The sequence below is a fragment of the Lepisma saccharinum genome, chromosome 10 (genome assembly GCF_977018435.1).
Source record: "Lepisma saccharinum chromosome 10, izLepSacc3.1, whole genome shotgun sequence".
NCBI classification, from domain to species: Eukaryota; Metazoa; Arthropoda; class Insecta; order Zygentoma; family Lepismatidae; genus Lepisma; species Lepisma saccharinum.
The window spans coordinates 27388424-27415502 of NC_139238.1; the positions used below are offsets into that span (position 1 = coordinate 27388424).

General features: G+C 37.4%; 1 protein-coding gene across 1 annotated transcript in view; it reads left to right on the plus strand.

Moving 5' to 3' along the window:
• Window positions 1-26840, plus strand: part of LOC145994269 (protein takeout-like) — a 39739-nt gene extending 12899 nt beyond the window's left edge. Inside the window, exons 2-6 of the mRNA XM_083130372.1 lie at window positions 11366-11458; window positions 13225-13372; window positions 21027-21160; window positions 22540-22692; window positions 26686-26840. Of these exons, the coding sequence (XP_082986498.1) occupies window positions 11366-11458; window positions 13225-13372; window positions 21027-21160; window positions 22540-22692; window positions 26686-26840 (683 nt within the window). The remainder of the gene's footprint in view (window positions 1-11365; window positions 11459-13224; window positions 13373-21026; window positions 21161-22539; window positions 22693-26685) is intronic.
• Window positions 26841-27079: the final 239 nt, after the last annotated feature.

The window sequence follows — 27079 nt, forward strand, 5'->3', positions numbered from 1 at the left end:
ACAAATTAATTTATGAATTTGACATATTAACTAATTCCCATCATATTTAATTAACTCAGCTGGTATTAAATCAATGCCAGGTGCTTTGTTATTCCTTAGCCTTTTAATAACATCTTTAACTTCAGTCAAGTTAGGTTCTGGAACTAAAGATTCTGCTGTGTGTACTACATTTTCTTCTGATTTATTTCCTACATGAACATTTAAAAGGTCATTAGAGTAGTTCTTCTATCTATTTAAAATATCGCTTGGGTCAGCCAAAAATTGCCGTTATTATCTTTTATCAAGTTTAATTTAGGTTGCCACCCCTTTCTAAATTCATTTACACCTTTATATAAATCCCCGCCCGAAGATCCGAATGGGAGACTATTTTACCTCCGGAATATTTTACCTTCGGAACATTCATGGCCTCATATTGTTGATTCTTGACATGTCTTTTTACAGTGAAGAGTTGTCAGCTCTACGCCTAACCCCCAATATGAATGGAGGACCGCACCTGTCCTTCGTCAGCGGATCCCTCGGATCTAGCTGGGAGGATCACATTGTAGTCCATCAACAAAAAATTGTCAATCATCATATATTAGGATGAAATTTGTTTTTGGCCAACGAGGGGAATATTGTGTTACGTATCCAATGGATCTGATGCGCGTGAGTGATTACGAATGCTAAACAGAGATGGCAGTACAGGACGTAAGAAACAGAAGATTCCTATAATATGCAAGAATGACAGTGTAAATTAGCGCCAAAGTAAATTAGAAAAATGAACAATAATATAATACAATATAAAATAATAAAGAAAATATATGAATATAATGAGTTAATAAAATACTTGTGAAATGAAACACGTACTCATATGTAAATAGATAAGAAGTTTAAAGAATTGAAAGTACCGATATAAATTTGGGAACAAATTTTATTTCAAGATGTTATGCGAAAATGTATAACGTGTTGAGGTAATTTAATGGAGTATTATTGGGTCAATTGAAGTACACGAACATGGTGATGGACAATTTGCACGGTAATACTCATATATCCCACTGTTCCTCCACATATAAGGCAAATTAAACGACTATGAAACCCCGATAATCATTTTGGGACACGCTGTAAGTATAGAGTTGCTTGATTGATTGATTTCGTGTTTTAAGTCCACTTTATGCACAGAAGGCTATAGTATGGAGTTGAGTTTGCTGTGTAATCAAGATATGATTTGAGAGATATCAATACTTTATTGCTTATACAATATTGAACAAACTAAATATCCATCTTTATATCACAACGAACTAGTTAGTATGTAGTTGCCAATAACGACGCCAGGGGGTAGCATGATAACAAACACTCCAACTTCAACAGTATACTCACTATGTCGAACAGTACGCCACCAGCAAAGAAGACAAATTCGGAATATATATGCTCTATTAACTCATACACACTTTTTGTATAGCGTTTTACAGTATAGTGATAGACAGATCCTTGGGCGATTTCCCATGTTTGAAATCTCTGATATTTATTATTTTTTTAATAAAAAGGTCAGCAGTTTAGGAAAAAACTTCTTTCGTATTCTCTCTCTGTCATATTCCTGAGTTACCTTGGCCATTTTAGATATACAAAGAAAGGGTTCCAAAGAAAGGTGCTGATAAAATGCCTTTATTCAGTTCTAAAGCAGTTGCATTAACATTATTTATTAAATAATGTAATATCATAATTAGATAAAGTAACCAGTATTTAGTAAGTAAGCGTGGCATTTACTGAGTTTCAACCAACTTGTTACACTGGATTACGCTCAACAGTTCTAGGTTTTCAAATGTAAGTCGCTGACGTTTTGCGATCAGGAGATCCCTATATGTGGAGAAACTACATTACCTTGGGAAATTTTGGGGCTGCAATAATTATATTATAGCATTTTATAGCTCTCGTTCTGCTCTACAAAATGAGACTATGATTTTATGAAGCTGCTCAAAAAGAGTGAAAATCATTTATTTTTTTGTCCAGTTTTTTTTTTTTTAACAAAACATGAAAGGAAAAGTAGCAAAAGGTGCTGAAGCATCAAAGAGGGGGTAATAAAGGGATAAAGGTGCTAATCTCACGAAAAGTGAGCAACAAAGTGTGTTCATTTTACTTGATTTCGTGTCCTAAAATACATATCTCAAACGATTGGTATGAAAACAGCTACATTTGTGGAAAGGCGCTACACCTTAAAATCAGTCCCTTAATGCCTAGTGATTATATTTGTAGAAGGGTTTAATTATTATTTCAGTGGCGGCTGGCAGCTAGTATGATGGGTAGTGCCAACGTGATCAAGAAATCGAAAAATTTTCGCTAGCATATGTCATAGAAATCTAATGAAAGAGGTAATTTTAATGGAACTTTGTTTACTAAAATTGAAGACAAAAATTCAGAGTTCCTAAGATTGGTTTATTTTACTTCGCATTTGTACTACTTTTGGCTAATCCCGAAGATAAGGATGAGTGAACACTCACAAAGAACACCGATGCCCAGGCCGAGATTCGAACCCGCAATCCCTGGCGTCGTAGCATGATGTGCGGATGTCGGCCAGAGTTTCTAGAAAATAAATGCGACTATTAAAATTTCGACGCCTGTCACCTTTACCATTTTTTTTATATTTTTAAATAGAATTGATGTTTAAATCTGGCGTGGGACAGCCAAGTTGTTTAACTTTTAATTTAATATCGTATAGTTCCTTGGAAAACGGTGTATGTGATAGTGCTCTAATCTGACTCATCTTTACTAACTACCCTTCCTTTCACACAACATCGGACACTTTCACTTCACTAAAAAGAAAAACACTGGACAATTAAAGACACAGAGTCGATCGGTATTCTCGCCTTGCTTTGTTTATAATTTGCAACCCCAGCACGGCAGACGGTACATCAACGATCGGTGTTACTAACAACTGAAATATGATTATCTGCTAAATGAACTGTAGATCTACAATTTTTAGAATTCAATGCAAGAAATTGAATTATATCTCCAAGTGAAATTCTTATACTGATAGATTTTCCGTGTGATTTTTTACAAATATTAAAGTAAAAAATCCTCTGGTGATGCGAATTCCCTTTGATATTTAGGCAATTCTTTTGTACTTACAGTAAATGTCTTCAATGTTGTCAACGTCAGTTGCAACACATGAGTGTCTGTGTGCGTGAGAGCAAGGGATATATCTTTTCTTAAGGAAGAAATCGATAACAAAAAAGTCTGGATGGCTCTTTAGACGCATCTATCTAAATGGTTATATAAATTTGGGGAAGATATTACGTTCGTTCTTGCCAAGTATGCAGGAAAGTATCTTTCTCGCGAATTACTTCTCCAAGTATTACAAATCGGTCAGGATTAGTCACTTCTCTGTGAAGTTTGCAACTATGTCAACACAATGTGATAGCTCTCGCGTCGTGCCACGACGCGACATGGCACGGCTGATTGTCTTATGGCTACGACTGAGCTACCACCCCACCTCCTCGCTCGTTGACTGCGGAGACTTTTTCATGCCTCCGCGCATGCCTCTGCGCGCAGGCCAGCAAGTGAGAGAACAGCTGGGGATACGGCGAAGGAATTGAGGCAACCGTAATCTGGAACGCTTACTAGATTCGAAACTCCTCGTTCGTAAATGTATTAATTTAACTATATTTTGGCAAAGCAAGTGCTATTTCTTTTTCTGAGGGTAGAGCCATGGCACGGCGGCTCTCCCCTTAGAGCCGGCGCTGATTATTATCATCATCATAAAACAGTTTAAATTTAATCAAAAATATATTTCTGCACCTATTAACAACATTATTTTTCTTCACTATGTTATTGTTGGTGCATATTTATATTTTCAATTGTAATTGGAAGATTCCGTGGCGATACATTAAAAATAAACCATAAATAAAGTTTTCAAATTTCTTGAAAGTAATACAGTTGGACCTGACTTATACGTATGTCAAGATGAAGAGAAAATAATAAGTATATAAGAATTACTTACAAATCAGATGTAATTACATTACATTACAATAGCCACTTTATTCGTGAACACTTTGATAATGAAATACTACAGTAGACACTATAATTTTATAGTTTTACTACCCAATTTTAAAAAATCGTCTAAAATAGGATTTATTTTACTAATGACTGTGCCAAGTGTGGTATAAGCGATGCATAAAACTGCAGCTATTTCAGTTTTAGTTTTGTGTGGATAAGCATCCACTTCAGGTATAAATTTAACTTTCCGGTCAAGCGAGTAACTTTTCCTCTTTCTGTTGTCCATGACCGACCAGTGGCAACTGAAAACTGTCACTTCTGTGACAATGTTGTAGCTTGGTTAAGTAATCAACTGTATTTTATGATAATTAGAAAGTATAACACGACATTACGTATAAATTCATTACGAACAAGGTTTAGTTAACATCTTTTTAAATTACATTTTGCCGGAACCTACAGTAATTTACGTACAAAACAGAATTACGCAGAACTGAGTTACGTATAAAGCAGTATCAACTATATATTGAAATGAAAATTATAAAAAGGAGGAAACAAAAAGCGGACTTAATTCAGGAAATTCGTTTTACTTTTCTCTTCTCGTATAATATCTATGTAACTAAAAGTTAAAATATAAAAATCAGTAATTTAGTCTGTAGTATTATATGGATGTGAAACTTGATGCCATAAATGAAAAGAGAAACATAAATTAAGAGTATTTGAAAATAAAATAGTTAGGAAAATATTTGGACCTAAAAGGGATGGGGAGACAGGTGAGTGGAGAAGGTTACATAATTTAGAACTGCACAATTTGCATTAATGTCCAGGTATTATTAGAATAATTAAATCTAGAAGACTTAGGTGGGCAGGCCGTGTGGCACGAATGGGAGAGGAAAGAGGAGTTTACAGGATTCTTGTTCGGAAGAAACCTGTTGGAAGGCCAAGACAGGGATAAGGTTGAGATGGACCTAAAGGAAATCAGTAAGGATGGAAAAAATTGATCTTGCCAAGAATAGGGACAGATGTTGCTGCAGCCATAAACCTTCGGGTTTATGAAGGGTATAGAGTTAGTTAGTTAATTCGTATATTGAAATGATTTATTGATGAGGTAATTGGTGCAAAATGTTTACTAAAGCAATGGGATCGGTTTGGATGACTATGCTGGTAACTTTAGGCCAGAAGGTGTGTGTGTGTATATATATATACACGGTGTCATTTTAATGGCGCCCACAGACCACGGAAACGTACAGAGGACATCAAAACAACTTTTCTCCGTAACATTTTTCTCGTTGGTGCATCATTTCGGCGCTACAGTCGTTCAAAAAAGCCCGTTTTGCCGCCTGAATGCTGGCAACGACACACAACATTTGTGACGTCATTTCCTGAGGCGAAACGGCGCACGGCAGGGTTGCAAGGAACACACAAATTTTGTGAAAAATAAGAAACTACCAACCACATTATTAGCTGTAAAACGAAGCGAGAAACTCGTCCAGTAGACCGAACATCATAGCCTACCAGCCAGAAGATGAGCAGTCATATCAGGGGAAGGGGGAAGTGAACCAACGATATGAGAAATGGTATAAAAACGTATTCAAAATGAAGTGTCAATGTCGGATTTTGTCTCAGTTTACATGTCAAATATCAACAACAATACATTTTATTGGACTTACAGCTTACATGTGGCTGTTTACGCCCAGCTACATGTCAACTATTTGCAAATCTCGTTGCAAGGTTGATATCTCCAGGTTTGTGTCCAGATGCCTTGTGGTACAGTGTGCTGATAACGGAAGTATCCGAGGTTCACGTTGTTACATTACGGCTAAAACACGTACGTACAACCACAGTAACAATGTAATGATGAATCAGTAGCGAATATACTGTCCTGTTCACAGTTGCAAACCATCGGTGCATAGATAAACACAGTCGTCGGAGAGCTTTTATTACTACTACTTATATCCCTGTATTTTCAACCATTTTTGTCACTTGCCTCATAATGCCCTGAATATACATTATATTATTTGTTGCTTACCTTTTGAATTTTGAGTTCTTCCATTTCTATTTTGTCATCTGTTCAGTGTGTCACAGACAACTAGTATCAGAAGGACGAAGTGGATAGACTAAATTGTAGATGCCAACTTGGTAAATAGATTTGCAAATATTTGACATGTAAGCTGAGACAAAATTCTATATAACTACTTCCACTTGAATTTTATTTTCTTTCTGCCGTTTTTCGTATTGTTTGTTTTCTTCCTGTTAGGTTACAGAACGTGTTTTCTCGTTTTGTTTTACGGTACATAATGTGGCTGATTGTAGCTATGTCATATTTCATAGAATATGTGTGTTCCTGGCAACCCCGTAACGCATCGCTTCACGACGGGATATGACGTCACAAATGCAATCAAATGTTGTGTGTGGTTGCCAGCATTCAGGCGGCAAAACTGGCTTTTTTGAACGACTGTAGCGTCGAAACGACGCACCAACGAGAAAAATGTTACTGAAAAGAGTTGTTTGTTTTGATGTCCTCTATACGTTTCCGTGGTCCGTGGGCGCCATTAAAATGACACCCTGTGTATATATATATATATATATATATATATATATATGCGTATATTCGGGGCTACCTAGGCTATCTGCGAAGCCCAGACTCGGGGAATAAAGTACAGAAAAAATATCTATCAGAAAATGTGCATAAAATTGTTAATTTCAATAAGAAGATGAACCTGATTTCTTAGAAGTTGGAAACATTGCCCGCTTTCTTTGAATTCGCGAAACGGCTGGCCCAGCTGGAGGGCAACTACACGGGGATGATGAGTAAGCTTGACAGGGCTCCGATCAATGTTGCAAACCAATTTATCCCACCATGTAATTTCACCAGGATCGGGGAATTGTGAAGTCAAACTATTACAGGAGAGAGAACAGGGTTGCATATGGCGGGGAAAAAACCCTCTGAACTACCTCAACAATCTGGGTCAATGTTGCAAACCAATTTTTCCCATCAAATAATTTTCCCAGGAATGGGGAATTTTGAAGCCAAATTATCGCGGAAAAGTGTCATGTGGCAGGGACAAGAACATCATTGAACGCTTGCAGAGGAGTTGAAAAAGAGGTCGTTGACCTTCAAACAACTAGAGATACAGTGGGGAGTAGAAAATTGTTGGCTGAGCGGGAATGGTTTACCGAAATGACAAGGACCAGTTCTAGTCTAGAATCTAGATCGTGTCGAGTGGTCTTGGTGCGTGGAATTTATTTAGAGGCAGCGTGTGAATACAGTAGTGAGTGCATTGTATTTTTGTGAATGATATGTGCTGTGTTGTGTTGTGTAGTGAACTGAAATGAGGGATATAATTAACAAGCTGTCTTTTCGGCTTACGAATGACGATAAGCTCCAAATCGTTGTGGATTTTTCTGGTATGTCCACTTTATGAACAGATAAGCTAATGGGGATCGGACCTACAGTTAAAGTGGTATCTAAACCACCATGTATCGGACCATTACTGGGCCAACAAGGAGTACCCGAACTTAAAATTGTGAAAATAGGTAGGTTGAAATTTAATTTTTATTTTCGTATATAGGCCTACATAATATGTATTTCACAATATGGGCCTCTCATTTATGCAAATAAGAATGAAATTCTTGAAATCCTTTACTTACTGACAGTGTATATTTCCATGTTTCATTTATGAGGTATATAGTTTTAATCACAGAGTCACATCACTTCAATCCCAAATGAGTTTAAAAAAAACAAAAACACCCCCACCAGCAAATTTTTGTCCATTCGAACACTATGATATGGTGCGATAGCTCAGGTTCTTAACCCAGTATACGCCATATATATATATATATATATATATATATATATGGTTCAGCTCCCTCAAAGAAACAATCTGTCGTTCACGGTTCCTTGTTGTTGCCAAACATATGCTTAGTGCTAATATGGAGGCTGGTGATCAATTGTCGGTCCCAGGCACTGAAGTTGCAAGTGCTGCTCTTACAAGTGTAAGTAAAAATAGCTAAGTGGAAGGGAGAGCATGACGCATGTTCCGACTGTCAACAAACAGCGAATGCAAGCACTTGAAGTGGAGGTCGGTCGGTGCGGGATGTTGTAATTGTCCTTGCACGTGTGTACTTATCCCAGTTTGCATTACAACGCAATGCATTCAAAACTCAAGAGTGGAGAATGCAGTTCCCTTTTGCATTTCTCCACTTGCATCGAGCTCTCGACCGTGACGATTGTTCGAGTGGATAGAGTTGCTATGAGTACTGCTGTTGGTTTAGCGATCACTGCACCGATGGATGGGAATCGCTATGAAATGGGGCTGGTCAGGAAAAGCTATTTGTAAGTGGTTGCAGGATAGTTGTGTCCACGCTAGGCCGTATCTAATACATGGAGAATTTGATATTGGATGTGCTGTTATTGTATTAAATTACACGTTTAATGTGATTTTAACATGATAAATTATGTTGAAACACGATAGATGAATTGTCAATACTATAAAACTAGGATTTATAAAAGATAATCGTTGACAGCAAGAAAACAAAAAAAACACGTTAAATTGCATAGTACTTGTTTACGTCACTACAATGTAAGTATGGCCGACCTCAGTGGGATAGTACGGCGCGCTACGACGACAAGGGTCCAGGGTTCGAATCCCGCCCTGGGTATGGCTGTTTCTTGTGAGTGTCCTTTCATATATTTCATGATATCCACTCATCCTCATCGTTACGGTTAACCAAAAGGGGCAGAAAATCTAAACAAAATAAAGCACAACAATAAATGAACGATCAACAAAATGTAAGTGCTTGATTGTTGTTGTTCCGTGTGACAGTATGTCTATTTTCATAGTTGCTGTTAACAATTGTTTTTTTTTTGTTTTTTTTTATTTTATTACACTTTTCGACATGGTTAGTAAAAATGATCATCTCCTTTAGGATACATTTATCGAGAAGAATGGTTACTTAAAAGAATCTTCTGTTTCACATCTCGAAATCTCTAGGAGGGTATTTATATTTACAGTAATTATTATGTTGAAAATGTTATCGTATCGTTCCCTTAGGAACCCGGGGATCTTAACCTGAGACCTTCAGATGTCCCTTGAGTTGTGATGGCACGTTTCATCATTCATACTCGCTTGGCGATTAATCCTCATGCGAGAGGTTGTACCTGAATAGCATAGAATGGCAAATGAACACACAATACACACTCATTGGAGTTTAGGTCTCACTAAGATTGTCTCGGCATGATGTTTAGAAAAATACCTGTTTCAACTAGAAGCTGAAGTTCTCCAAAGACTCGCTGAATGGTAGAAGAACGTAGCATTGCTCTTACTAGCGTTGAAGTATAGGTAGAGAGTAACATCACCATTACCTTGGTGTCAAACCTCCAACAGTCCTACCGACTGTCGTGCGAAGACTGACCACTCTCTCTCTCATAGTGTCCTATTGATATGCTCTGTTCTAATCTGATTTGACTGAACCCTCCCTATCAGAATATACACTATTTATCCTCCGAGGATTGCTGTTGTAAATACCAGCTCGAAGCACATCTTTGCTACTTCCTCGAAGTTGTTTGTTACCTGGTGTCTTACTCAGATTGATGTAACACCTTTACTCAGCAATACTTGGGAGTTCCTAGCGACTGCCTTCTGGCTGCGATTCTGATAAGAGTCGAGAGTAATTACCTTTGTGTTCTTATAAAAATATAATTTTGTATAGAATTTATACGTTATAACAAAGAGAGAGGAGGAAAGTCGGATTAATGCAAAGAAATCCGTTAACATTATGTTATTGTAAAGGACATAGTGTGTAATAATAAATAGCATGCGCGTACGACACTTTGAAGTACACGAATTACACATACTAGCGAACCAGGTTAGAACAATGTAATGTAGAATCTAAATTCTTGTATCGTCAGTCTACGGCAGCTCGGAACGATCCAAATCAACCACGTTTAGATCTTTTTGCATAAACATAGACTATTTAGCCAGTTCGAGCTACCCTGTCGTTGCTCTTTAATATATGAAATCTTAGCTTCACACGAATGTTATTTTCGGACACTTATTTACTTATTTTAAGACATGACACTACAGGCAAATGCCCACTTATAGTGTCTTGTATCATCACATTGTTTGTTACACAGAACATGCAATCAATAGAAACGATAAGGTACAATAATATGTGTTAAAGTAATATGAAAGTAGCAACCTGACAACTGAGGTTAAATCTAACACAGGATATGACAACAATAAATTTGTTTTGTTGTTTTATGTACACTTTATGCACAGTAAGGCTAATCAGGACTGTACTTACAGTTTAAAGTGGGATCCGAACTACTTGTGCCTCCACCGGGTATCGAACCTGGCACCCCTTGATTACAAGGCGAAGACGCTATCACTGCGCCATCGGGGAGGCCGACAAGAATAAAAACAGACAAAAACAAAACCACCAAAGAAAAAACATATGAGCCACGCATTACACGTAAATGATGAGGTATAGAAATAATGGTAGTAAATAGCAAAAAACTGGTCCTTAACATCAATTCTTGCACCTGAACAAACCAACTATGTACATAGAAAATGACTGAACTGTTAAATAACGACAAATCTTGTTTTTGAAAGTAAGTTTAAATTTTCCTTTTGAACTTCCACCTTATCATATGATTTTGCAATTTCGTTGTATAACACACACATTTTATGAGTGGGTGCCGCATTGCCTGACTTTATTAGAGCTCTTTCCGCGGTCTTTGGTACACAGAAAGGGGTTTCTGAGAGTAGTTGACTTGCTACATTATGTTAAAGATTTACTAAACATATTTTTATTATAGATTTAGACAAGAAACTTCAGTCAAAATAACGTTTGAATAGCCACTCCATCGTGCTCCAATGGAAAGCTTAGGGCAAACAAAATGACGAACGAAATTCTCTAAAGACGCAGCTAAGGTGGCGCCGTCACCGGAAAAGTTTGGCACTGAGCCGCCTCATTGGTCTGAAATTGTTTCAAGCAGACTAATTGCATGTACAGCCAACAGCAAAATAATAATGGGCTAATTGTCCACCTCTATTTTCATTCTTATTTATTCCATATTCTGCGTTGTTTTAAAAAATATAATTTTGTTAATGCGAAGCACGTGTTATCCTCAGCTTATTGACGTTTTCCCCCCCTCATATCCAAATTATCAAATTGTGGAAAAGAGACGGAATGAGAATGATGATGGGCAATTTGCCTACTATCACTTTTGCTGTTGGGCGTACACGTTCGTATGTTTACAGTTGCAACAAATAATTGAAACACTAATTTTAAATTTTCACTAATTTTAAATTGCTGTTTAGAAGGATTGCTTTCAAAAACTTCCATTTAATTTTTAAACTTAAAAATCCTGATTGAATTTTCTCTTCCGTTGCAGCTGAGTATGTGGAGGTGTGTAGGCGGGACGACGAGAACTTGGCCGACTGCATGAAGAAGTCTGCGGAAAAGGTTTTACCGCATCTAGCCAATGGTGAGTACGCTGATATCTCTGTCTGCTTCTTCCTCTCTAAAGTTCTTTCTACTGTTACGGCGACCGATCCTAATGCTGGGGAAGCGACCAATCCAGAACAATAACAAACGCAGCAGAACGAGGGTCACGTAATACTTCTTCCTGCCGCGTCGTGTCTCTCAGCGCCACTGATGTTGCCTGGTTAGTCTGCGGAGTAATCCCCGCTCCCCTTGCCAGAACTAGGACCGGCTGCCGTAAGAGTAGAAAAGACTTATAACAAGAACTAACTTGCTCTCTTTTTTATTAACTGTTTGTCTATCTCCCTTTCTACCTAAACCTTCCACTGTGTACTTTTTTGGCATTTCTATTTGTATCTACCTCTATGTATCTTTACTATACTTTTTCTCTTTGTCTTTCTGTCCTTCCCCACCTCTCTCTACTTTCGTTCTCCTTTGTTTTCTCTCCACATTTCTCTATCTTAAAGTCAATCTCTACCTTTCTCCTCATATCTCTCCCTATCTCTATTTTCAGTTTTCTCTCTGCATTTCTCTATTTACATTTTTCTATCTCTTACAATCCAACTCTACATCTCTCTCTCTCTCTCTCTCTCTCTCTCTCTCTCTCTCTCTTTCTCTCTCTCTTATAGTCTTATAGACCTTCCCTACATATTTCTCTCTCTCTCTCTCTTACGGTCTTAAATACCTTCCCTACATATTTCTCTCTCTCTCTCTCTCTCTCTCTCTCTCTTATAGTCTTATAGACCTTCCATACATATTTCTCTCTCTCTCTCTCTCTCTCTCTCTCTCTCTCTCTCTCTCTCTCTCTCTCTTATAGTCTTATAGACCTTCCCTACATATTTCTCTCTCTCTCTCTCTCTCTCTCTCTCTCTCTCTCTCTCTTACGGTCTTAAATACCTTCCCTACATATTTCTCTCTCTCTCTCTCTCTCTCTTATAGTCTTATAGACCTTCCCTAAATTTCTCTCTCTCTCTCTCTTATAGTCTTACAGACCTTCCCTACATATTTCTATCTCTCTTTCTCTCTCTCTCTCTCTCTCTCTCTCTCTCTCTTATAGTCTTATAGACCTTCCCTACATATTTCTCTCTCTCTCTCTCTCTCTCTCTCTCTCTCTCTCTCTCTTACGGTCTTAAATACCTTCCCTACATATTTCTATCTCTCTTTCTCTCTCTCTCTCTCTCTCTCTCTCTCTATCCTTTCCGTTTTCTCTCAGTATTTCCTTTTCTATTTGTATCTCTCTACCTTCCTCACTCTCTTTCTCTCTTTTACAGTCCATCTCTGCCTTTCTCCATTTTGTCCTTCTCTCTCTTTGTCCGTTTTCTCTCTGCATTACCATTTCTTTTGCATCTCTTTCTTTCTCTCTTTCTATCTTTGCCGTCCATTTCTTCCTTCCTCTCCATTTCTGTTCGACTCTTAATTTCTTCTGTCTCTACTATCCTCTTTATCTTGCCTTCTCTTTATTCGTTTCTCTTTTCTTCAACTTCATCTCTCTATTTATGATTTGTCTCTGTCTCTCTCTCTTCAGGTATCCCTTATCTATCTTTATTGTCTCTCTCCCTAGCTTTCTCATTTCACTTCTCTATTTCCTTTTAGTTCTTGGTCTACGTCTGTTGTTCTACCATTATAATATTTCTGTTTTCATATATTCCTCTATCCTTTCTTACGAAATTATAACCCAGAGAATATGAATCTACAACAGTCCAAATTTTGACAAATATAGCATAATTATCTACTCTAGTTGTCTGACAAGGTGACCATTTTCTCTTCCAGGTGTTCCTGAGTTCAACGTCCCGCCCGTGGACCCCATGATCATCGAAAGCATGTCTGTTCACATCGGGGGTGGCCCCATCTCGCTCAACCTCACCTTCAAGGACACAAAGCACATCGGGTTGAAAACAGCACAGATCCTAAAAATCAAGTACGTGGCCTTTCTTTGTCCTATACTCTTTTCCAACATTCGTAGCCAGGAATATGAGATTGCTATTACTTCCAGGACTTGTTTAAAGAATATTCACAAAATCTATTCAGCCACTAATTTTAAAGATAAGAACAGCTGAGCAATTTATCTCAGATTTGATCAGAGAATAATTTTGTCTCAGCTCAATAAATTATTCACGATACCAATCAACAAAAATCAAAGACACTTGTGATAAGTTATTGTAACAAATTTACCATATTTAATTTAATATCGACGATGAGGCTTAATGATGATTAGATAAAAATAATGAAGGGGCAGTTCACAAAGGAAATACCAGTGTTCAGGTCTTCACTCGATTTACAAAGGGGGCTCCACTGGTGTAAATTGCTTTAAAAGGGCCATAAAATGAATAGAGGAGGTATTTGAAATGCAACAAAAATATTACACACAGAACTCTGCGTGCATGAAATCAAGGTTAATGCATTTTGGTACATCAATTAACACTGGATAAATGAGTAATTTTGGTTTCTCTGAAATTTTTGTGTATAGCCTTCTCAATTGATCCATTTTAGTGGATTGTACGGATCAGCAGCTGACAAAGTGCCCTTTAATGCATTTCTGTGTATATTTAATGCATCCAAAATGGATCATTAAAAGTTTATGCACGTTAATGTGTTACCGGAGTCAACACATTTATGTGTCAATTGGGTTCTGTGTGAACCATCTGATATAACTTGGCCTACAGATATTACTAAAACTGTAAATATCAGTTTTCTGTAGGGGGTTTGAGTATGTTGGGATTCTGGACCTCCACGAAGAACTTTTTTTCCGTAAGATTGCGATTGGATGACCAAATCTCCTCAATCACCGAATTGATTTCAAAGATTTGAGTGTGTCACGTATTCATAAAGAAACAAACGAGAAATGATCGAAAAGATAAGAATACAAAGCCTGTAAATTCCAGTAGATATCTATTAGGTGAATACAAACTGACTCACGTTGAAGGATACTGTACTACTTCTCAATATAGTCTTCCCTCTAGTTCAGGTATGTATCCTAATGTTTCGTGAGGTTCATGATGGATGACTCATAGAAATTGGGGTTCTGTTATCGAAGCCAAGCCCATACCTCGAGCTGCACATGCTCATCCGAGTGCGCCCAGAGTCCTCCGAGATGTTTAATCAGAAAACCGAAGAAATGGTAATCACTCTTTTTCCGACCATTCCTCGTATATACTTATGTCTTCATTATTATCTTTATACTTTCATGCTATTTTTTTATTATTGAATTTGCCAGTTACATTGTAACCGAGAGAGGGGGGGGGGGGCAGCCAAACGTTTGGTTGAGTATGGTCCCCTCTGGCTCGCCATTGGCACCGGCCCTGAAGGTAGCATATTCTACAAATCTCGTTGATCCTGAGGCGTCTCGTGAACGCATGCGGTCATGCTGCGCATGCGAAAATTGTGGGGAAAAGGACAGCTTGCTCTGCGACGACATTCATGAGCATTTCTACATTCTAATTTCTTCATATAGGAGAAGTATTTATTTTACACGAGAGCGCTGAACTAAACATATTGCATTTCTTGGATCTGAAGTGACACATGCATCAATTGTGGGAAAAGAATTATTACTTTCTTTCACTTCAGATCCAAGAAATGTAATATAAGCTTAGTTCAGCGCTCTCGTGTAAAATAAATACTTCTCCTATATGAAGAAATTAGAATGTAGAAATGCTCATGAATGTCGTCGCAGAGCAAGCTGTCCTTTTTCCCACAATTGACGCATACGCAGCATGCATCGCATGCGTTCACGAGATGCCTCTGCGTTGATCATATTACAAGACAACACCAAAACTATCTTGCGTCAGTTATTTGTCTCAATAATTTGAGCTGTAGTATAATCTTGATTGATTTGGCTACTTTATGTTGCTTTTCTGCACATTTCGGTTAAGCGCCACGAGTAGTCATTTATACAAATTAATAACAAGAACACGTATCAAAACCTTTCGACGGAAAAGAAAGGTCTAGAAAATTAATTTTCAACATAGAAACTGTAAGCAAAGCTCTAGGACTGTAACGCTGCTTAAGGGCTTTTTTTACCTATGTGCGAAAATCCAATCAACTTTACTCTAGTGTAGGTTAAGATGTTAATTTTTTTAATGAACATTTCACTATTGTATATTATGAGCTTCAGTATTAGATCTGATAAAGTATATAGATCTGTTTCTTTTTTTTACTTAATCAGTTCGTATGTGGCAATATGCTTTCATAATATCTTGTATTATAAACTATAGTGCCATCTGTCGCCATGAGTTGTCAGAAATTATTTTCATATCACTTTTACGTTTATTCAGCATAATTACTTTTATTTTCTAATTTACTGCTCTTGTTGTTTTCGTTGTTTTATCATTGAAGTCTTATTTTTTCTTGTCCTTTAATTTCTTTGTAATCTTTAATTTTATCATTATTAATTTTTACTTTTGGAGGTTAGGTGCTAGACCAGGAACAGCTGAACCTCGAAATTGAATTGAACCGAATAAAGTCAATTCAATATAATAAACTCATTAATGCAACAGCCTTTTATCACTGCACTGCCACTAACATTTATGCAGCTATTTAACATGCGTTAAACAGATAAATTAACCAGTTTTCGGTTTTGAAATCGTGGCAGAATCAGACATTCCTGTGCGATGTGTCCACTAGATGGCTGTTAATTGGGTGGGCTAGATATATTCCGATATTTAAAGTGTTGTAACATGATCGAAACAAGGATGAATTAACAAGTAATGGCAAGTTTATATACTGGAGTAAAATTAAGGACACAACTTCAAATGTTGCATTGGAAATATGTTAAATTTTAGGTTTGATTACATTCCGTAAAGGTTACAACTAAAATTTTTAAATTTATTAACAGTATTATTAGGAAGTATGAAGAAGTTCTATAATGTCACAATGTATTCAAATTCAAATTCTTTATTTACGTGGGCGAGGTTCAGCCTGAGGCTGTTCTGCCACCTAACCCGTGTCATCGATTACATTTAAATTTACATTTCTTATGTTATTACAGTATTAATACAGTGTACAATAAACTGTATGATTTAGTTACAAAATCTATTGATAAAGTAATTGTAATAAATGTATGAATAAAATGATACAAAAATTGTGAAAAGACAACTACATAAAAATAAAATAAAATTAATAATAAATAAATAAAAAAAATATGTAGACAAAATACATAACATAAACATACAAGTTACATCATAGTATTTGAACACAATCTCTGCTCTGCCAAAAGAAAATTCTTTACTTCATTTCGAAAAGATTCTATTTTAGATATGCTCGACATGCTCTTAGGTAGGGCACTCCATATTTTTGCTGCAAAATATGAAAACGACGCCTGATATGCCTGTGTGTTGTATAGTGGAAGGTTAAATTTGAAATTATTTCTTGTATGGTGGCTATGAATACTGGTGCGAGGGATCAACATGTCTGCCAGATACGACGGCTTTCCAGATGTAATAATTTTATATATAAGGCAATATGTATGCAGTAGTCGCCTACGGTACATATTGAGGATATTCTTATTATTTATGGAAGGTAAAATATGTTCACGCCTGGGGATGCAAAATATGAACCGCATACACGCATTTTTGAATTTTTGCTTGTAAAGTTTTATTTATTCTACCAGAGTACACTACGTCACAGTAGTCGAGAAATGGATATATGAGTGTTTCAACTAATCGCTGCTTGATTTCTGAAGATAATAGTTTAGTAGTTGTTGCAGTTAAGATATCCTGGATATACTGTATACTTACTTTCCTTTTATATCAACAAATTTACCCATTGGATTTTGACATAGTCATGGCTATCTGGTGTATCATTGCGCCAATTGTTGTTTAATTCTCAACAGGAACGTATTACTATTAAGACTCGTACAAACGTACAACAAATCCTCTTCGTTTAAAGTACTTTTAAGGCTTGATTCACATCCACACCGAAGCAACGCTTAGGTCACGGTCAGGGGGTATCCACACTAGCACTCAGGTACGATCATCGTCAGTCTGGTGTTCGATGTTTCTCAGTGTACACCGACTTTTCTGATACAGTTCTGTTCAGAGAATCTGGCACACTCGTTTGAGTTCAAGATCACCTTCGGAGCCGATCGAGTGTGGCAGTCCAACCGAAGTAAAGGTTCGGGAAAACAGCACTCTGCAGTGTTGCTTACCACGAAAGTTTTTCACCGGATGCAGGGAATTTTCTGACTTGCCGAGTGAAAAGAAACGGTTACAGGAAAGCTTTGCATTTTAATTATTAATGCAATTCAGTGTCCAATTTTAAAAGAGAATGGCGGGGAAAAAATGCAGTATTCCATAACTAATAATAATAATAAAAAAACTGCCTCAATCCCTTCGCTTGCGAAAAGCTGATGTTCATTTGAAAGCAGAGGGGAGTGGATGGTGGTTCCATTACCTCTTTCCCTAGCTTAACGTAACAGCAAAGTCGGCGTTCACCAAGAGGACCCAGGTTCGAATTCCGACCTGAGCGTGAGTGTTCTTTGCGAGTGTCCGTTCATCAATTTTCCCATATGATCATTTATCTTCTTCGTCGCGATTAACTAAAAGTGGAAGAAAAGCGAAGCTAACATAAATAAATCAAATTGACGTTCTAGATGCGGACGTGAGAAAATAAACAATCGAAGGCCATAAGAATATCTATCACGGCCCGAATGACGTCACTTCACGATCACTTTCGTTACTTTCACTTACGTATGCAAACTGCTTTTCTAGCTTGTAATTTGAACACGAAAGTAGGATAGAAAAGCTCCCAAAATCAATACAGGCTGGATGAATGTCTTCATATTTTCCTGGAAAGTCACGCTTCTTCGTCAAATAGTTAGTTTAAAAATATAATTATGTATGTGCCATTGACTTATAAGATTCGTCGCCACATATCAGAATGTGCTATGTTGACAGAATCTAGAGCACGAAGATTATTAGGGGTTGGAAACACTAACCTTCCACAAAAGCACGTCTTCGATTGTCTTCATTAACATAAACACACAACATTAACTGTGAGCAATGTGTGCACAGCCTATAGCTACTATACCATGAACCGTATTGCTTTCAAATTGATGCAATTAGAAGAAGGGACATTGAAAGTTTGGATCCGGACAGGTAAAGGTGCAATCTTCAGGAGAAATCTCCCTAACAGTATACATCATGCGCTTTCTCACAGCGGCTTGTGTCCATATCGGTGAAACGCCAGCTTCGTAAGCTGAAATCCTAGGTTCGATTCCCCGTGTGGTCAAAGTTCTTTTCCTTTTTCTGCCAAACTGGTGCCACGAAAAGTATTTCACCGAGTCACAGCTTTATACTTTGTTGTTGTTCGTGTGGCAAGGAGAAAATAATTATTGAAAGGACCATACGTGTGGCATAATTTTGATTTAGAATGTATTTTTTTCTTTATTGCGTTGTTACTGAAACTCCGTGTATATAACAACCACTTCTTATGATGAGGTATAAATATAATACAGGATTTTCGTAGTTGTACAATGGGGTCCCGGGTTCGATACCTGGTGGAGACACATTGCACAGTGGTTCGGATCCCACTTTTAAACTATAGGTACAGTCCTGCTTAGCCTATCTGTGCATAAAGTGGACTTAAAACATCATTTCAAGATTCATTTCGTAGTTGTACACCTTCACGAGGTTCGCTCCGGTCAAATATTATTTTAAATTGATCGTGGGCGGATCGTGAGCGGATCGTGAGATGAGCCGACCATGACCTGATCGCTAGGTGAGAATGCTTGAATTTAAGAATCATCTAATAATGTTTGACCGGACCGTGACCTGAGTATTGCTTCAGGGTAAAGTGAATCAAGCCTAAATATGATTGCAGGTTTCATTATACATAACCAAGGGTAAAAAAGAACAAAACTAATTTAGGCTCCATCCCCTTTTATTCTTCAGGAGCCTGTACTTTTTTTCTTTCAAATATGGCCTATGACAGTGGCGCAACCGCAGGGGGCATTGCCCCTACCCCAGCCTTGGACAGAAAGCAATTCTAGTGGGTCAAGGAGGGCAAACATTGACGGCCAAGGGCACCTGCAGGTGGCACAGAGGGGTAATTGCCCCACTCAGTTCCAAATTTTATGCAAATAAAAATACATTTCGTAAACTTTTCGTGCTTGCTTTACTCGCAATGCCTGCTTTTCTTAGTCTTATGAAGTTCAGAGACGTAGCTGAGGTTGGGGGAGCCGGCCCTGGGTTCCGAACCGAATGATCTAAATGAAAAAAAAGTTGTAAGAGGGAGAATGCATTGGCACCCAGTGAATTTTTTTGCGCCCTATTAAATCAATAGTGTTTTCAGTTTGCAAAAAATTGAATGTAAAAATTTTCTTGCTCGCTGCGCTCGCATTCTATGTATATTTTTTGTCATTCATTGTAAATTACCAAAGAGACAAGTACAACATCTCTTAATTGATTTAATCTTAAATGCATGAACAATTATTTGGAGGAAGAGGAACGTGCACATTTGAGAGACAATTTATACAATTTTCTGTTGCTTTGTTACGAGGAGGATGAATTGATTATATAATGTATCTATTTAATTTTGATTAATTTAATTGATTAATTTGCTTTATTTTACTTCGCTTTTGTGCGAGTGATGATATGATGAAATTGATGAATGGACACTCACAAACATCCATGCACGGGCCAAGATTCTAGCCCGGGACCCCTGACGTCGTAGCGCGATGTGCTAACCACTCCGCCACGGGGCGTAATGTATTTAAATAATATATGTTGTACATATTAAATAAAATTTGAATACGTACACAATTTAGTGTTGCGTGTTGCATATGTGTTATTTTTATTTTACGTTGCTCCATGTTGCGTATGTGTAAATCATATGTTGTACGTGAAATATATACATATTATATGTAAAAGGATAATGATATTCGGAATTCATTTATCATCAGTTTCTGTCTTTCAAAAATTCAGTTTGGTGATTATTTTCCATTGCTAATGTGAAATTGAGAGTTTTGAAAATAATAATAATAATAATAATAATAATAACATTATTGTTGTTGTTGTTATTATTATTATTATTATTGGTATGTTTATTTAGATACTTGCTAGCCCCCCAGACAAAAAATCGTGGTTGTGCTTCTGGTCCATGAATCCAACTGAGATAAAGTTACACATTTTGAAATATGATCTTAAAACATGCAATTTATTAATAAATACAAGATTGGATTGAAAGTAATTAATTCTTGCTCCAGAGTGGCCTTCCCAAAGAAGGCTCAACTGGTAGCAATATGAATAAGTATGCAATATATTCTAATATGTGGCGACTCTAACATATCACTGCGTATTTTTAAAAATTCAGCTGGCAACAGTGCAGAAAAATTAAAATGCCATGTTTATTACTGTGATTTAACGTGATGACACGTGATACAGAAAATAGACAAGCATTAAAAAACACATGTTCGTTATTTTATAGAAAGGTATCGAAAAATTCCATAAGCGGACTGGAAATATTATTGAAAATACATTTTTCAGAACTGAACTTGAAAATTCAGGCTGCATGGTGACCAGGTGCCCTGTATTTGTCTACCCTTGTACATAATTATTAATTATTGCTTTCTTTTTCAGGCCAGACTTGGATAAAAATCGTTTCTACTTCAATATTTTAGTTCCTCGCTACCACCTGATTGGTCCATATGAGATGAATGGAAGGTTCCTGCTGTTCCCCATCACGGGGAGTGGCCCAAGCAACATCACGCTTCGTACGTACCAACATAGATGTGCAAAGTGTTATTTCTTAGTGGCGTAACTAACTTAATCTTTGTTCAGCGTGCCCACCACGCCAATTCATGATTGTTTTATAAGTGTTGGAGATGGAGAAAACTGGATCATAACCATGGATCGGGGGGCGGACAAAGCATATCTCCCATAAAAGTGACAACTCCTCATAGAAACACTCCATCAGTTTGAAGTTTTTATGTTCCTGTAATGCCCTGATAATCACCTACATAAGAAATTAATTTCAGCCAAAGTAATTTAAAGTTTTAGTTTTAAGTGTACTTTATGCACAAATAGGCTCATCGGGACTGGACCAACAGTTTAAGGTGGAATCCGATCAACCATGTGCCTTCACAAGCAGTTTAAGGTTGCACAGTGTAACACTGCTGCTTACTTTCCGTATCGTCTTTCTGGGATATGTTCACTTTACGTCCTAGTTACGTCATCAGCCGAATTTTCTCCACTAGCTGCGTTAGCTTTTCTATTACCTTAGCAATATCATATTTTATACGTATTACTTGCTTTACAATCTGGTGCATAATGAATTAGCTATCGAGAAACACAACAATTCTGGTTTGTGCCTATTCTAGTATTTCAGTAACATTTGATCATTGTTAAATTTCTTGTGTATTTTTACATAAGTAAATTGCACATCCGGTTCTCACTGTAAACCGCAGATCAAGTCCCAATTAACCTATATGTGCATAGTGGACTTGACACAGCAATTAAAATTCAAACAAAAGTAAATATTGTAGCGGAATGTTCTTAGAGATACACTAAATTTAATTATAAATGTTGATTCAATATTATATTTTAATGATTACATAGTAATATTACAATAATATTATTTCGTTCACATTAATTGAATTTTGAGAAACTTTCATGAATAATGTGTTTTATTTGTATTTAATGAATCTAAAGCAATTTGTTATCAAAACAATGTAAATACCTTAGGTTTTCAAATGTGAAAGACGATTCAGAATTATTGTTGGGGTCACGTGCTATATATTATCAAAACTGAAGGAGGAAGGCAAGTATGCTGTGGAATATGAAAGACTAAATCGCATATTTTTATTTTCTATGTAAGCAACACTGCACAAGTTTAACAAGTAGGCCATTTTCTGGCACGTAAGATGTCAAAGAAATATCAATTTTCCAACAAATGGTTTCCATCGTTTATTTTGTAATGTTTTCTATCAAAGCAACAATACTGGTGTTAACATTATCTGTAAGCAAATCTTTTCCATACTGCTTTTTAAGAACAGAATTCGTTTAGAAACACCAAGAAATTTAAACGTCGAACAAAACTATACATACGTACGTTAAGTTCTAATAATTCTGAAATTGCTTCTCGTTCCAACAGTCAACCTGAGCATAGCGTGGGTCCTGCAGGGAACTCCAGTGCAGCGAAACGGAAAGGAATATATCCAACTGCAGGAGCCCATAGTCAAAATAAATATCGGCAAAATGTACATGGACATGCAAAATCTATTCAACGGACAAAGATCAGCAATTGGTAAGCAATTTTTTACAGCAGTAATAACTTTTGGAATTCTAGTAGTAAAATTTTGATTCAATTTTTGTGTCACTACTTCTCTGTGGCGAGAGTGGTCGTAATCTCGTGACTGGAGTGTTCTGGGTGCAAATCCCGGGCTGTGTGTGGTTAATTTTGGTTTATGTCCTTCATCAGTATCATCTAATCATCATTATCATTGCCGCGATAGCCTAGATTAGCAGAAAAGTGGCGTAAAATAAGAATAATACAAGTAGAAAAAGTAGCATTGCTAGTTTTAAGTCTCTAACTGTATGTTATTATCGACAATGAGGATGAATAATGATTAAATGAAAATGATGAAAGGATAAGCGCGAAAGTACATCAACGCCTAGGCCTTGGTATGGATCCGAACCAAGAACCTGATCAACAAGCTGATCTTATACCTTGTAATGTTGTTTAGAGGATGGCTTATACTCTGTCCCAGGTAACTGTGGAGCAGGCAAACAAGAACAAGTCTCTGCGCAAGTAGTGACGCGAGACGGCTCCTCCAATGAACACGTGACAGGAACGGAATTGCGTGGAGTGGGGGAAGGCGACTACAGTTACCAGTCTTCCCAGCAGCGTGTACCGCTTCGCTCTGGCTACTCGATTTCCTTCGCTTCTATGACGCTATGCGCTGCCTTGCTCCACAGTTAGCAGGGACAGGGTATAATAGACGATGAAGTTAACTGTACCTTTGTCGTAATCATCTCGAGTGTTTTTTCTTGAAGTATTTTACAATGTCACAACACAAAGAGAACAATATCCACAGGTTACTTCCTAGACTCACGGTTATGAAAATAGGCGGTTGGGCAGAATTGCGCTGGTGCCACATATGGGAAAAGCAAAGCGAGAGCGGGACAAAAGTCGCTGGTTCCCGCGCACTGTGTGGCAACGTCGACCGAGCTGCGTTGCCTAGCTCGAGCGTCAGACCAACCTTTTGTGTCTTCCCTGACCTTTCGAGCAAATACTGTCAGTTTGTATCACATGGATTACAATGACCAACTCTACAACGAGATCTTTCATTCTCTTAAACCTTCGAACACACGGGATTGCGCTCCGACGTGGCAACAGCGATAACTTCTGCCACCCGCCTAATTTCATGGCCGTGAGTTTAGTTAATTTCATTGCTAATTACGTCACCTAATAAAAACATTTTTGGTTCAACCAGCATAGGGGCTAGATTACGTTGAAATTAAAGCATGAATGAATGAAGTAAAATTGTTGGATGCTTCGACACATATACATTGTTGCACCCTTTAAAGTACACGGGGTAATATTACCTCATCTAAAACCCTTACCTAAGAACTGGAGAAGGGGTGTAAGAAGCACTTTGGGAATGGTTGTAAACGGACCTGCAAAGGACAAACACAACACATTAAAAGGTAAGAATACACCAGAAACTTCCTCACAGACAGTGGAAGAGGCCAGCCCTTATCAAGAAACTAAAACATTTCTTCAAACACTGTCGTCATCTCTCAACAGGGATGATAAGCAGCTCGCAAAGTTCGAGGAAAGTAAAATCGCACATTCAACAAGAATATGCCGAACAATAAAAATGACATTGCAGGTCCAACCCTTGCCGCAAGTGGCCATGGGTGAGATGGCTGTATTCGATCCGCAGCCGATTTAAAATAACTTCTTCTCGACGGAAGAGACTGTATGAGGGAAGCCACCACGTACCAGTGGTGGGCTTAATAGAGCGTTACATCCTCCCATTGCCAAGTGTAAAGAAGGGAACAACGAAACACATTCTGCAAGTTCTTTGCTGACAGAAGCTTGACAAGAATATAGCCGTCTGTATCAGCAGACCTGCGGCAGCATCAGCTGATTCGTTTCCCTTGATGCTGACGTGACTGCGGACGCAGCAAAAGTGGTCATCTGCACTGGCTGATGAGGTCACTAGCCATCAAAGGATCCGCTGCACTACAGGATGCCTGGAAGACAGCGATTCCAGACTCTGAAGGACACTAATCGAATCAGTTACGCCGGCCTCCGTGGTGGAGTGATTACCGCGTCAGAGGTCGCAAGTTCCAATCCCGGCATGAATGTCCTTTGTGAGTGTCTCTTCATCAATTTCATATCATCGCTCATCCTCATTTTCGCGATTACCAAAAAGTGGCAGAAATGCAAAGTAAAATAAACCAAATCAACCAATCACTCGAATCAATTACAATAAGGACATTCTCCAAAGTCCTTACTGCAATTGAATGACAGAAAAAAATTGATATGTCAACGTTTTCATTAAAGAACATTAAGTCGACTCCAAGATGGCAGGCTTCAAGTTAGCCGTCATATTGATAACCCTGAAAGTCAGACTTCGGGTTCCTTCACTGAGAACGACACACAATAATGATATATTTTTAATTGAACGGCCAAGAACCAACATGCTGAAGAATCACCAATATAGAATGTGCAAGAATTATAAGAATCTAGAAACTAGGACCAAACACATTGACATACTTTCTATGTTCCTAAAATATTCTCAATACATTTCAGACAGTAAACGTATATATTTGAAAACTATTTATGTAATCATATATAGCTACGTATGGTATGTGTGTGTGTGTGAGAGAGAGAGAGTGCGTGTTTAATATTTAAGAAACTCATATCTCTGTTAGCATTATTATTGAATGTATAAGGTATGCCCAAATGAAAAGAAGACTTTTGCTGTAGCGGCGTTGTATCTAATCGAAGAAGGTGAATATGTTTGCCGATAGATGTGCGGTGTTTGTCCCAGTTTTCAGGTGTAGCGAACGGCTTCGCCTGCTGTTTCCTCAGTTGGCGAGAGTTGTTTTGCGCGGACCGGTGCATTATGGATTCCTCCAGATCAGCGCAGAGAGCTGTAATCCAATTTCTTTGCGCAGAAGGCGAGCATGCTTCACAAATTTATCGCAGGATGAAGGACGTTTACGGAGAGCAGTGTCTCGCATTTGCACCATATTCCGTTTATGTCAGCGTTATGAGGCGGGATGCGAAAGGACCAAGGCAAGCGCACGTTGTCATCAATCCTGCCACGATTGCTGCTGTGGATAATCTCATTCATCAGAATCGTCGGATCAGCACACGTGAAATTGCTGCTGAACTGTCGATAAGCAAGGGAACAATGCAACACATAATCTACAAGAAGCTGAGTTATGGCCAAGTTTGTGTAAAGTGACAAGGAAGTGCAGAACACCGTGGAAAACATTATCCGTAAGCACCCCAGGAGTTTCTACACTGAAGCCATCCACTCCCTTCCTACGCACTGGGATCAGTGCATCAATATCAATGGCAATTATGTGTAGGTATCATGTTACACATTAACTGTAATTCACATATTATGTAATGCAAATATTCAGTAATATAATATTCTTTACATATAACCGCAGTCTCCTTTTCATTTGGGCATACTTTATACATTGCATAATTGTATCAGTTAAGTTTGTTATAATTAAGAGTAACATGCCACAGTTAGAAATAACATTTCTGTAAGTGTGAACCACATTGTGATGTAGAACAACGGTACCCTATTCAGCCTTGTTATTTTAATTTTCAGATTTTAGTTTATAGTTTACAGAACGCTGTAATTGGGTATCTGTCAGTTGTGTTCTTAATAAATAAATAAATAAAAGTCCATCCACACCCTTTCTATATCATGTATCTGGAGGTTGATTCGTGTATTACCCTTTCACATTTCTTATACTGTGCGTTCCCCCTTATACACTTTCTATATATCATTGAGAATAAGCACATTTTGTGACAGAAGTAAAAGAAAATAATATACGTATTTTCACTCTATAATTGCAATATATTATAAGGTTAATATTTGGATTAACATTCACACACAGTTATTAAACTCAATTCTTAGATTATATATAGACTGTTTAGTTGTATCTTGTCTCAGAAGTATCTCCATGTTTGCTTACAAAATATTAAAGACACATTAAATATGGCATTCTATGATTTACAAGTAATATTCTTATCTCTTTTCAGGTGAAAATTTATTGTCCTTCCTCAACAACAACTGGAAAAGCGTATTTGTTGGAGTACAACCTACAATAGAAGTTATATTTTCAAAAGTTGTAAAAGGTTTTGTCGACAAATTGTTCGACAGCGTAGAAATTAATAAATTATTCCCTCCATCGTGAAAATCTAGTGATTTATTTATTAATTATTTTCATACCTCCTAGTATAATTATAGTAATTATATTTCCTTCTAAGATATTATATTTTCACACCAGATCATACTTTGACTCGCATATTCAAGTAAAAATTTTACGACAAAAACATGGATCACATGATAATCAGATTTTTAAAAATAAGAGAATCAATGAACATTCATATAATAAAATAATTATAATTCGCATACTGAACGAAATAGTAGAAA